Source organism: Rana temporaria, chromosome 2 (assembly GCF_905171775.1).
Source record: "Rana temporaria chromosome 2, aRanTem1.1, whole genome shotgun sequence".
Taxonomy (NCBI): Eukaryota; Metazoa; Chordata; class Amphibia; order Anura; family Ranidae; genus Rana; species Rana temporaria.
In genome coordinates, this window is record NC_053490.1 from 474,299,501 (window position 1) to 474,312,816 (window position 13,316).

General features: G+C 47.6%; 1 protein-coding gene across 1 annotated transcript; it reads left to right on the top strand.

The window, feature by feature from the left end:
• Window positions 1-332: 332 nt before the first annotated feature.
• Window positions 333-2,514, top strand: LOC120928349 (trichohyalin-like; the record flags this gene model as incomplete). Its single annotated transcript, XM_040339447.1, has 3 exons — window positions 333-737; window positions 805-1,401; window positions 1,882-2,514. Coding segments are annotated over 3 exons (1,635 nt in total), but the record flags the coding sequence as incomplete, so codon positions are not given.
• Between the last annotated feature and the right edge of the window lie 10,802 nt (window positions 2,515-13,316).

Below are 13,316 nucleotides of genomic sequence, written 5' to 3' on the forward strand. Positions count from 1 at the left end.
AGTAATATATAATTATGAAGGTGAAAATAGATGAGAGAGCGAGAGACAGAGACCGAAGGAGAGACAGAGACCGAGGAGAGAGAGAGAGAAAAGAAAGAGAGAGAGAGGGGGGAGAGAGAACGCAGGGGGAGAGAGAGAGGGGAGAGAGAGAATGCAGGGGGAGAGAGGTGAGAGAGAGAACGCAGGGGGAGAGAGAGGAGAGAGAGAACGCAGGGGTAGAGAGAGAGGGGGGAGAGAGAGAGAGGGGGGAGAGAGAGAGAGAACGCAGAGAGAGAGAGAGCAGAGAGCGTAGAGAGAGAGCGCAGAGAGAGAGAGCAGAGAGCGCAGAGAGAGAGCGCGAGAGAGAGCGCGAGAGAGCGCAGAGAGAGAGAAAGCGCAGAGAGAGAGAGCGCAGAGAGAGAGAACGCAGAGAGAGAGAACGCAGAGAGAGAGAACGCAGAGAGAGAGAGAGAACGCAGAGAGAGAGAGAACACGGAGAGAGAGAGAACACAGAGAGAGAGAGAACGCAGAGAGAGAGAGAGAGAACACACAGAGAGAGAGAGAGAGAGAGAGAGAGAGAGAAAGAGAACGCAGAGAGAGAGAGAACGCAGAGAGAGAGAGAGAACGCAGGGGGAGAGAGAGAACGCAGGGGTAGAGAGAGAGGGGGGAGAGAGAGAGAGGGGGGAGAGAGAGAGAGAGAACGCAGAGAGAGAGAGAGAGCAGAGAGCGTAGAGAGAGAGCGCAGAGAGAGAGAGAGAGCAGAGAGAGAGAAGAGAGCGCAGAGAGAGAAGAGAGCGCAGAGAGAGAGCGCGAGAGAGAGCGCAGAGAGAGAGAAAGCGCAGAGAGAGAGAGCGCAGAGAGAGAGAACGCAGAGAGAGAGAACGCAGAGAGAGAGAGAGAACGCAGAGAGAGAGAGAACACAGAGAGAGAGAGAACACAGAGAGAGAGAGAACGCAGAGAGAGAGAGAGAGAACACACAGAGAGAGAGAGAGAGAGAGAGAGAGAGAGAGAGAGAGAGAAAGAGAACGCAGAGAGAGAGAGAACGCAGAGAGAGAGAGAGAACGCAGAGAGAGAGAGAACGCAGAGAGAGAGAGAGAACGCAGAGAGAGAGAGAGAACGCAGAGAGAGAGAGAGAGAGAGAACGCAGAGAGAGAGAGAGAACGCAGAGAGAGAGAGAACGCAGAGAGAGAGAGAGAGAGAGAACGCAGAGAGAGAGAGAGAGAACGCAGAGAGAGAGAACGCAGAGAGAGAGAGAGAACGCAGAGAGAGAGAGAGAACGCAGAGAGAGAGAGAGCGCAGAGAGAGAGAGCGCAGAGAGAGAGAGAGAGCACAGAGAGAGAGAGAACGCAGAGAGAGAACGCAGAGAGAGAGAGAACACAGAGAGAGAGAGAGAACGCAGAGAGAGAACGCAGAGAAAGAGAGAAAGAACGCAGAGAGAGAGAGAGAGAACGCAGAGAGAGAGAGAACGCAGAGAGAGAACGCAGAGAGAGAGAGAACACAGAGAGAGAGAGAGAACGCAGAGAGAGAGAGAGAACGCAGAGAGAGAGAGAGAGAGAGAACGCAGAGAGAGAGAGAACGCAGAGAGAGAACGCAGAGAGAGAGAGAACACAGAGAGAGAGAGAGAACGCAGAGAGAGAGAGAGAACGCAGAGAGAGAGAGAGAGAGAACGCAGAGAGAGAGAGAACGCAGAGAGAGAGAGAGAGAGAGAGAGAAGAGAGCACAGAGAGAGAGAGAGCGCAGAGAGAGAGAGAGCGCGAGAGAGAGAGAGAGAACACAGAGAGAGAGCGCAGAGAGAGAGCACAGAGAGAGAGAACGCAGAGAGAGAGAGAACGCAGAGAGAGAGAGAGAACGCAGAGAGAGAGAGAGAGAGAGAGAACGCAGAGAGAGAGAGAGAGAGAACGCAGAGAGAGAGAACGCAGAGAGAGAGAGAGAACGCAGAGAGAGAGAACGCAGAGAGAGAGAGAGAGAACGCAGAGAGAGAGAGAACGCAGAGAGAGAGAGAACGCAGAGAGAGAGAGAACGCAGAGAGAGAGAGAGAACGCAGAGAGAGAGAGAGAACGCAGAGAGAGAGAGAAAGCAGAGAGAGAGAGAGAACGCAGAGAGAGAGAGAACGCAGAGAGAGAGAGAACGCAGAGAGAGAGAGAGAGAACGCAGAGAGAGAGAGAGAACGCAGAGAGAGAGAGAGAACGCAGAGAGAGAGAGAGAACGCAGAGAGAGAGAGAGAACGCAGAGAGAGAGAGAGAGAACGCAGAGAGAGAAAGCGCAGAGAGAGAAGAGAGCACAGAGAGAGAGAGAGAACGCAGAGAGAGAGAGAGAGCACAGAGAGAGAGAGAACGCAGAGAGAGAGAACGCAGAGAGAGAGAGAACGCAGAGAGAGAGAGAGAACGCAGAGAGAGAGAGAGAACGCAGAGAGAGAGAGAGAACGCAGAGAGAGAGAGAGAGAGAGAGAACGCAGAGAGAGAGAGAGAGAGAACGCAGAGAGAGAGAAACCATCAAACCACAAGAACAGGCAACAAAATCCTGAAATTGTCTTAATAATAGACTCAAACGGGAAATACCTCAACACTAAACGGCTCTTCCCAGGAACAAGGGTCTCCAAAATTCACTGTTTCACAATTGAACAGGCAACAGGAGTCATCAACAATCCATATTTCACTAACCCCAAACATATCATCATACACACGGGCACAAACAACATCCAGGAACAACCGCAAGTCATTGTGGACAAATTATTGCAACTAACAGAGACTGCCCAACAAAAATTTCCACAGTCCAAAGTAATTCTGTCCTCCCTTCTTCCAAGGAGGGACATGCCAAACAACATAATCGAACAAATCAATGCAGAGCTGGCAGACAAAACCAGGTCAAAGCCTTCCATTCACCTGGCAGAACACCATTCTATAACGCCCCAACACCTCTATGACAACAAACATCTGAACAAACAAGGGGTCAGTCATCTGGCAAGAGAAGTCAAAGACATTGTCCTTGAGAGAACTCACAACCCTGAACATGGCACAAACCATTCTCAGACAGACAGAATTACAACTGCAAGACCCCAAACCTCACCACTAATACAATACAACAACAATACACCCAGCCAAAGAACTGGACCACGAAGATGGCAAGAATGGAAACCACCCACCTCAAGATGGATATCAAGACCACAACAGAGCAGAGAAAAGGAGGAGGAGATACTAACCCTCCTCAGCACATTATGCAATGATGTGACTGAGCTAAAAAAGCAAAAAAGACAAGACGATGACAACCACCTATAAACCGGTTGGTCCCAAGAAATTCACCCATTACAAGGTATATAAATATATAATTAAAAAATGACATCATTAGTAATCAGTAGCTGGAACATTCAGGGTCTGAACGCTTCAGCCTTCGGATCCAAAGTAAATGATCCAGATTTCAAGCAAAGACTATATGAGACGGACATACAAATCCTCCTGGAAACATGGACCAGGGCACAGGATGAACCATCAGTACCTACTGGCTATAGGGAATTCTCTGTCTCCGCACAGAAAGATAAAAACATCAAACAGGGCCGATGTTCAAGAGGAATACTAGTCTGGTACAAGGAGGAGCTACATGGGAACATCAATGCAATCAAAAAAGGAGAGAGCCACATCTGGCTAAGAATTAGCAGCTCCATCCTCACCTCCCAGTCTGATATCTACCTGTGTGCAGCATACATTGCCCCAGCAGAGTCTCCATATTTCAGACCAGACACCTATGAGATCCTACAAAATGAGGTCATCCACTTCCAATCCCTGGGACAAGTGCTCATCTGCGGAGACCTCAATGCCAGGACAGGAAGGGAAAAGGACTATACAAGTTCTGATGGCAACACATACATACTGGGCCATGCAAATTACGACCAGGAGTCCATACAGAATCAAAGAAACAGCTATGACAGTACAACCAACAAAAACGGAAGAAAATTGCTGAATGTGTGTCGCAGTCTGGGCCTTTACATCCTCAACGGCCGTACCAAGGGAGACTCTCTAGGAAGGTACACATTTAGCTCCCATGTAGGCAGCAGTGTGGTAGACTATGCCATCACAGATATGAACCCCACACTCATCAATGGTTTTACAGTCACCCCACAAACACACCTATCAGACCACAACCAACTACTGCTATACATCAAATCTTCTAGCAAACCATCACCAAAACTCCACCGGGCGTCTCTCCGCAACCTGCCACCATCATTTAAATGGTCCAAACAGTCTACCACAAAATACAGAGAGGTAACCGACAGACCCGACATTAAAAAACAGCTTGAAAACTTCCAAAACACCACCTATGAGATAAGCCCACCAGGTGTGAACCAGGCAGCAAAGGACTTCCATTAAATACTACACACCATTGCAGAAACAGCCCAGTTGAGAAAAACCAACTACAGGAAACCATCCAACAAACAATCCAATAAATGGTTCGACAAAGAATGCAAAGCATTAAGGAACACCTTACGGACCGTCTCCAATAACAAACACAGAGACCCTGACAATGCTGACCTAAGGATAGCCTATAGCACCCTACAGAAAAAGTACAAACAAACCCTCAAAAAGAAAAAGCAAGACCTCATCTCCAAAAACCTGCAACAGCTGGAAGAGGCACTTCAGGAAAATTCTTTCTGGGAAACATGGAAGAATATTGGATCAGCACCCAGGAAAAACAACCTCCACATCCAAAATGGCGACATCTGGCTCAACTACTTTAAGGACCTCTACAAAAATATTCCAGAGGAGGCTCTAACTGTAGAACAAAAAGACATCATCAAAAGACTAAATGACATGGAGGAAAAAATTAAGGACTTCCAGAACCCCCTAGATGTACCGATTACACCACAAGAAATTGGGGAGAAAATCCAAAACCTGCAAACCAAAAAATCCAGTGGGATGGATGGAATCCTGCCAGAGATGATTAAACACGGCTCCCCAGAGGTACACGCTGCAATGTGTAAACTGTTCAATCTGGTCCTGAGTGCTGGTTACTACCCTACAGTATGGAACCAAGGCCTCATAACACCCACCCATAAAAGTGGAGACCAGTATGATCCATCCAACTACAGGGGGATATGTGTCAGCAGCACACTAGGGAAACTATTCAACAGTATCCTCAACAAACGGATCCTCAACTTCCTGACACAACACAATGTCCTCAGCAGAAGTCAGGCGGGGTTCATGCCAAACCATCGCACTACAGACCACATCTACACCCTGCACAGCCTCATCAAAATGTCCACCATACAAAACATGGGAAGATATTCGCCTGCTTTGTGGACTTTAAGAAGGCATTTGATTCAGTGTGGCACCCAGGCCTGTTCCTCAAACTATTGGAGAGCGGAATAGGAGGGAAAACATACGACGTCATCAAGAGTTCATACACTGAGAACAGCTGCAGCGTAAAGGTGAATGGGAAAAGAACTGAACACTTCCGGCAGGCCCGAGGAGTCAGACAGGGCTGCAGCCTAAGTCCAACCCTCTTTAACATCTACATCAATGAACTGGAGGCCGCTCTAGAATCCTCCCCAGCACCAGGACTGACTCTACATGACACCGAGGTGAAGTTCCTATTGTATGCAGATGACCTCCTACTTCTGTCACCAACAGAGAAAGGCCTACAAGACAGCCTGGAAGTTCTGGAGAAATACAGCGCCACATGGGCACTACCAATCAATTCGGGCAAAACAAAAACCATGGTGTTCCAAAAGAAAAATACAAAACAAACAAAGAGCCCTTCCTTCACAATAAACAACCGCACTGTGGATGAAACTAAGAGCTACACATACCTCGGCCTAGACATTACCCAATCAGGAAGCTTCAAGCCAGCCATAGAGGCACTAAAAGACAAGGCATGCAGAGCCTACTATGCCATCAGGAGACAGCTGTACCACCTAAAACCATCCGTGAGAGTCTGGCTCCGAATATTTGATAGCGTCATCGCCCCAATCCTTCTTTATGGCAGTGAAGTTTGGGGTCCTGTCACCTACCCAGACCAATCCAAATGGGACCCCAGCCCAACAGAAATATTCCATCTGGAATTTTGCAAGCACATCCTCCAAGTCCATCGGAGCTCCTCCAACAGTGCTTGCCGGTCCGAGTTGGGCAGATTTCCCTTACTCCTCGCAGTACAGAAGAGGGCGCTATCATACTGGGACCACCTACAAAACAGCAGTCCCAACTCCTACCACCATAAAGCCTTACTGGACAGTAAGAACCAGTCCAAGCCGTGTGGCCTGCAACAACTTATCAACACCTTGTCTCCCCAAAACTCTCAACAATGCGGCCTGACAAAATCTCAAATAAAAATCATAACTTATAACTCCAAAGAAAAACATGTTGGAGAATGGAGACACGAAATAAAAAACTCCAAAAAACTAACAATTTACCAGTCACTGCAGAGAGAATACAAACTGGCCCCGTACCTGGAGGTGCTACAAGACCCCAAAGACAGACAGACAATGTGCCTGTACAGACTGAGCGCCCACAGCCTGGAAATGGAATTAGGGCGGCACAGACAGACCTACAAGCCCAGGGAGAGGAGACTGTGCCAGCAATGTGACCAGGGGGTCCCGGAGGATGAGGAACACTTCCTGTTACATTGCACCAAGTACTCATCAGTGAGGGACACTCACTTCCAGAGACTCTCCGCTCTCATCCCGGACTTCAACTCTGCAGAAGAGAAGAGGAAACTCCAAATTCTACTGGGAGAAGAGGAGCCAATGGTGAAGATAGCCGCCCAATATGTGACAGTGTGTCACAGACTGAGAGGGACATGAAAAACCTGAGGACTTTCACAGACTTATGTCCATTCCCCTTTATATTACCCCCCCCCTCTCCCCTTTATATTACCCCCTTCCCCTTTATATTACCCCCTTCCCCTTTTCCTTGCTTTGGCAATGCTAACATGTATTTGGTCCTGCCAATAAAGCTTATTTGATTTGATTTGATTTGAGAGAGAGAGAGAGAGAGAACGCAGAGAGAGAGAGAACACAGAGAGAGAGAGAGAGAACTCAGAGAGAGAGAGAGAAAAGAGAGAGACATTTTTTACAATACCTGAAAATAATGGTTTTAGAGTATGTAGGAAACCGAATCGGATGTCGATCCTCTGCTCAAAACCCAAATTCTTAGTTCCTGCAAGAAAAAGCAATAGTCAATATGTTTGTGAGAGAACGAGGGGGGGAGGGGGATGGAGAGAATTCGTACAATACCTGAAAATAATGGGTTTAGAGTATCCAAGAACACCGCACCGCACAGAACACCGCACCGCACAGAACAGAACACCGCACAGAACAGAACACCGCACAGAACAGAACACCGCACAGAACAGAACACTGCACCGCACAGAACAGAACACCGCACAGAACGGAACACCGCACAGAACAGAACACCGCACCGCACAGAACAGAAGACCGCACCGCACAGAACAGAACACCGCACAGAACAGAACACTGCACGGAACAGAACACCGCACAGAACGGAACACCGCACAGAACAGAACACCGCACCGCACAGAACAGAACACCGCACCGCACAGAACAGAACACCGCACAGAACGGAACACCGCACCGAACAGAACACCGCACCGCACAGAACACCGCACAGAACAGAACACCGCACAGAACAGAACACCGCACAGAACAGAACACCGCACAGAACAGAACACCGCGGGGGCCACCCACTTAGTACGCCTCTGTCTCTTTTACTTACCCTTCCTCACGGCTGCTGTAAAACTTTGATAATGGCGCCAAACTCCTCCCCTTTGCCTCATTTCCTGAATTTTAAAAAACGCGAGATTTCGTTGGGAGACATGACGCTGATATCCCAGGAACCCTTGCAAATCGCCTTTGTTCCTTATTCGCCTAGGCGATTAAGACAGGAAGCTGGATTTTAAAATGATAAAAAAGGTATTTACTATCCAAAAAAAGAAAAGAGATTGTCCATTATGAAAACTAAGCACTAAGGGCATGCAGCACAGCCAAACATGAAAAAATGGGTGGAACTCCTCTTTAAGCTTTTGAGGGAGTATAGTTTTGCTATTAAAATAAAAATCTGCTACTGCAAAAAGTTTGAGCAAAACTAATTCTACAACTACAGCAAATGCTACTGGTGATTTTATAACATCCAGTGTGCATGAGGTCTTAAACATAAGTAGGTATGGTCTTTATGATCGGATTTAAAATGCTTCAAGGATGGAAAACAAGGAGTTTGCTAAAAATGATGTCAAGTACAAATCGCTAACACCACAAGGGTTATTTTGAAAAGGGGAAGCAGAAAGAACATTCTAGAGTAAAACACGCAGGTTAATTGACAAAAGGAACAAATATGGTTACAAAGAGCACAGCAGGCAGACCAACTACCAAACATGCAGGGTTTAGAAGAAAAAAAAAAATCTTGCTTGCAAAATTAAGACAAACCTTCATCCTGTTCTATTGGGGTTATGTACATGTCTTCATCGTGCGTCTGTAGAAAAGAAAATATTCAGCTTAGTTAGCAAAAAAAAAAAAAAAAAAAAGGCAATATTACAGGATTAACCCCTTAGTGACTGAGGGTAAAACAAATGCTAATGCTTGAACACAATTGCGCAACTCTGACATGCGTTAGTAAAATTGTACATATCACCACAACTAGTTGGTGTATCCAGGTGGATTATATCTTGCATTTTTCAGGACAAAAAAATAAAATCGGGCTTTCTTTTGGTGGTAAATGGTAAAGCATTTTTTTATTTTACTTTTACAGAGCTGTATATTTCTTGCCATTACTATAACTTACTACCAAAGAACAACCCAAAATAAAATTCCCCTGCTCCTGTGGATTCAACTATACCACATGTGAATGTTACAGAAAAAAAATGGGGGGGAAAGGAAAGAAAATCCCCTAACTACGGGTGGACCAAGCTGCTTGTATAAAAAAAAATGTATTTTAATTGCATAGAATTTTTTATTTTTTTTACACACTTTGCAGACATCAGATACCCATCACCAACACCCAAAATATTTTATTGAAAAAACCCACGTGACTGGGTAAAACATGTCGGATCTATTATCACACCCGTGACGCTCCTACTTCACGGATGACCACGTCACGCTGGCGCACGTAGAAAGGCACCGCTCTGAAGCCAGTAGCAGCGAAGGTTTTTTTCTGAGCTGAACGGCGCTTTCTAAATTTGACAAAGCCACACTTTGGCCAGCAGAACCCCCAGCCAAGCACCTCGGAGAGGATATACACAAACATACCAACTCCAGCTGTATGAATTCTATTGCAGTCTGTGACTGCCAGTTTCCAATGGAGGGGTATGGAGATACCAGGAAGTCAGGTTGATGAACAAGGCTCCCTCTGTGTAAACCAGGCTGGGTGAGCGGACCAGTGGTCCATGAGCTTCTGCTATATGACCGTCACTATTTCAATATCGGCATATTTGAGGTTTCTTGTCCTCAGCTGCTCAAAGTTTTGGGACTGTGGGGGAGTGGCGAACGACCATGATGTGAGGAAGTTGCTTTGCCTGAGCTCTGTTCATGCTGCACACATCCTACCTCAATCCTGCTGAACCGATTGCCATCCGAGGATTCCACCGGTCCCTACAGCTTCCAGGAAGCCTTGTGCCCGTCGGGAGATGGTCAAATACGGCCCACCGATGGAGGAAGCCTCCACCATGTAAAACTGGGAAAGATGGTGCTGGTCACCATGCTGCAGGCACATGCAGCCAGCCATCCTCCTCCATGGCTAAACCGAGGCAAAAACCAGCAGGGAAGGGTGAGTCACACTGTTCCCCCCCTATCCTGAGCACAGAAGACCCCTTCCTCATATCACCAGCCGGGGACTCTGACCATGAGAATACTGACATGGATGCTGCTGATGTAGGCCCCACAGAGCCATCCCTCTCTCAGATTATGGCTGCCATCCAGAATAGCCATGCATCCCTGTCCACTCAAATGGATTCTATTAAAACTGACTTATCCTTTTTGAAGCAGGATGTCCACAACCACAGCCATAGAGTGTCTAATGCTGAACAACGCATCAGTACACTAGAGGATGAGACCCATCCATTGCAGGGCTTTGTCAGGGAGCTGCGCCAGCCCCAGGAATACACTACAGATAGACTCACTGAAATGGAAGACCGTTTACGGAGGAGTAACCTTTGCTTCCTGGGGTTCCCAGAGGGGTCTGAGGGTAGGACCCCAGAAATGTTTATGGAAAGATGACTGATCTCCACGCTTGGCGCATCCACCTTCTCGCCACTATTCGCCATTGAACGGGCACACAGAGTCCCCAATGCGCCCCCTTCCTCCTGGGGCCCCACCACGGGCCATGATTATCAAGCTGCTTCATTTCAGGGACAGGGAGGCTATTCTCAGAGCTGCCAGGGAAAAGGGAAGAGAGTGTCCTTTAATGGAAACGGAATAACCATTTTTCCTGATTTCTCAGTAGCCACACAAAAGCAACGGGCCACCTTTATTGCCATTAAACGCAGGCTCCATGAGCTTCAGCTTCCCTACGGCATGCTGTATCCTGCTCGTCTAAGAATTATCTACCAGGGCAAGGCCTACTTCTTTACAGATCCTAAGGAGGCATCCCACTGGGTGGACACCCTGGGACGACCGGAACGCAGGAACCAGGATCGAAGGTCGCCCCCACACTGAAAGTGAACATGCCGAGTATACTTTCCTTGACAACACTTTTCTCAAATATTTTGGGGTGGTGGGGTACCCTCTTGTGCCATCGTTTGCACAGCATTTGTCCAGCCTGGAGGGCTGTGGTCATCCTGTTCCTGCTGATGCATTTACTATTATTTCCTTTGCCTTTTCTACCCCCATTTTTTGAACACCTTACCTGCTGTTTTTTGAATCCTCCATCCTGATTCGGGATCACCTGATATGTTTGTTCTGTGCGGTCGCGGACGGCGGCCAGCGTCTAAGGACCTCTACCACTTCTCAGGGATTGTTGTTGGGGGGGTCTGAGTCATGGCCACCCCGCCTTGCAATTTTGGTTTTGGGAACAAAGCTCTCATATGTTTGGGTTTGGGAGCCGGGAGGGTTAGGCTGTTTAGGGACTTTTGTTCGGGACTGTTTTTGTGTTTTTTGCACTTTTTCTGAAATGCTGGTACTTGTTGTTGCATGTCTATCTATGGGCCGGACTAGCTGGCCTTGCTACTATGCACCTGATATTATGTATTGCTGGAGCATTGTTATATGTTTCTGACTTACTCCTTAGTGTACGCATCCCTCGTGGTGCGTCGGGCGCCAGTTTCTGGCCACTCCTGGTGTGCAGCGAGGAATAGGTTCCTCCAGCCATACACTACATGCTTTTTCATGTCTAAATTACGTTTTGTGTCGTGGAATGTACGGGGGCTTTATTCAAAAGTGAAAAGATTGTTAATGTTTGAATATTTGGCACGTCATAATCCGCATGTGATCCTACTCCAGGAAACCCACCTCCAGGGCTCTAGAGTAATGGCCCTTAAGTGGGCGAAAATCGCTTATGCTCTCCACTCCACATACTCTACTTATGCCAGGGGCACTTCCATCCTTATCGCCAAGTCTGCACCAGTTAGCATTAAACATGTTAAGCTTGATCCTAATGGTTGCTTTGTGATTGTCGTGATAGAATTCATGGGTAAACCATATACTGTAACTAGCTTGTATGCTCCGCCCCCATTCACAAAAGTATTCTTTGAGCGGGTAATGAACTCCATATCGGTGATAGCGGAGGGTCCCTTATTGATAGCGGGCGACTATAATACAATATTGGATAATGCCATAGATAGATTGCGTTGCTCCACACTACCTCCCACCCCTTGAGATCCTTTTTAACTCAATTTGACCTGGTGGAGGCCTGGAGGTGGAAGCATGTGGATGGGAAGGAGTATTCTTGTCATTCTGAGTCTCATGGTACTCTATCCCGTATTGATCTATGTTTGGTCTCATCAGATCTGTTGAATTCGGTGACTGAGGTCAAGTACCTCCCTAGGGCGGTGTCTGATCATTCACCTTTGTTGTTGGACCTCGCCCTGGGCACCTCTCCCTCCTCCTATCGAGTGTGGCGGCTGAGCCCATTATGGTTGGCTGATGAGGTTGTGGTGAACCAGTGAATGACAGAGATGGGTTCTTACTGGGTGACCAACAGGCAGAGCGCCTCAGTTCCGATGGTGTGGGGCGCCTTTAAGGCCACCACACGTGGCTCTTTTGCTGCGGTCATTGGTCAGACGCGCAAGGCCTCTCTATCGAGACTGACAGATGCAGAGAGGTCTCTCAGAGAGGCAGAGGCCACTTATTCTGTAACCCCCTCTCCTGAGACACACGCCGCTAGGAAGCATGGGGCCAGGGAACTGGACCTGGTGCTTTTGGAGCGTACTCAGAAGAAGCTGCTGTATCAGAATTAGCGGATCTTTGAGTTTGGGGATAAAAACAGTCGCCTCCTGGCGTATCTCTCCAGACCAGACTATCAGCCTTGTAGTATATCTAGGATTAAGGATTCCGGGGGAATTGCAGTAGAACAGAATAAGGAGATCATGGAGGCCTTTGTCACATTTTATTCTTCCCTTTATGCTACTAGAGCACATTACACAATTGTGGATTTGGATGACTATCTTTCTGAAATCTCACTGCCTAGGCTTCAGGCCCAACAGGCGACACTCCTTGACGCTCCTCTGACGGCTGAGGAAATTGGGGAGGCTATCCAATCCTTTGCCAGAAACAAAACACCGGGATTGGATGGTTTTCCCATCGAGTGGTATATGCAGTACAGGGATCTGCTTGTGCCTCATCTGGGCAGGGTGTATGATTTTGCTATCAGGACGGGGCAGCTGCCGCCTTCTATGTCAGAGGCACTGATTGTCCTCATTCCTAAGCCACACAAGGATCACCTCCTCTGTGAATCTTACAGGCCGATCTCACTCATTAATTCGGACGTAAAAATTCTAGCAAAGGTACTTGCCCGGCGACTGAACACGGTCATCGCCAATCACCAATGCCCTAAACCGCCCTCGTGAACTCTTCAAGCTGGTCACCCAGACCATGAATCCAGTCTGTCTTGAAGCCCCCAATTCTGATACCCAAGAATTTTGCAATGAGTTATAGGATTACTTTGTTAACAAAATTGAAGAAATCCGTGAAATCATTCAGCAAAACAGTATCCCCTTCAACCCCGCCCTCAATCATTCGCCCAATACCCACATAAATTCACCGCAATCAACAAAGTTCACTCTTAAACCCATCCCCATCGAGGCCACTAAAAATATCATCGGCACTCTGGGAAACAGCACAGCGCCTAATGATATCATCCCCACTAAACTGCTGAAGGAATGTGCCGATATCCTGGCACCACCTA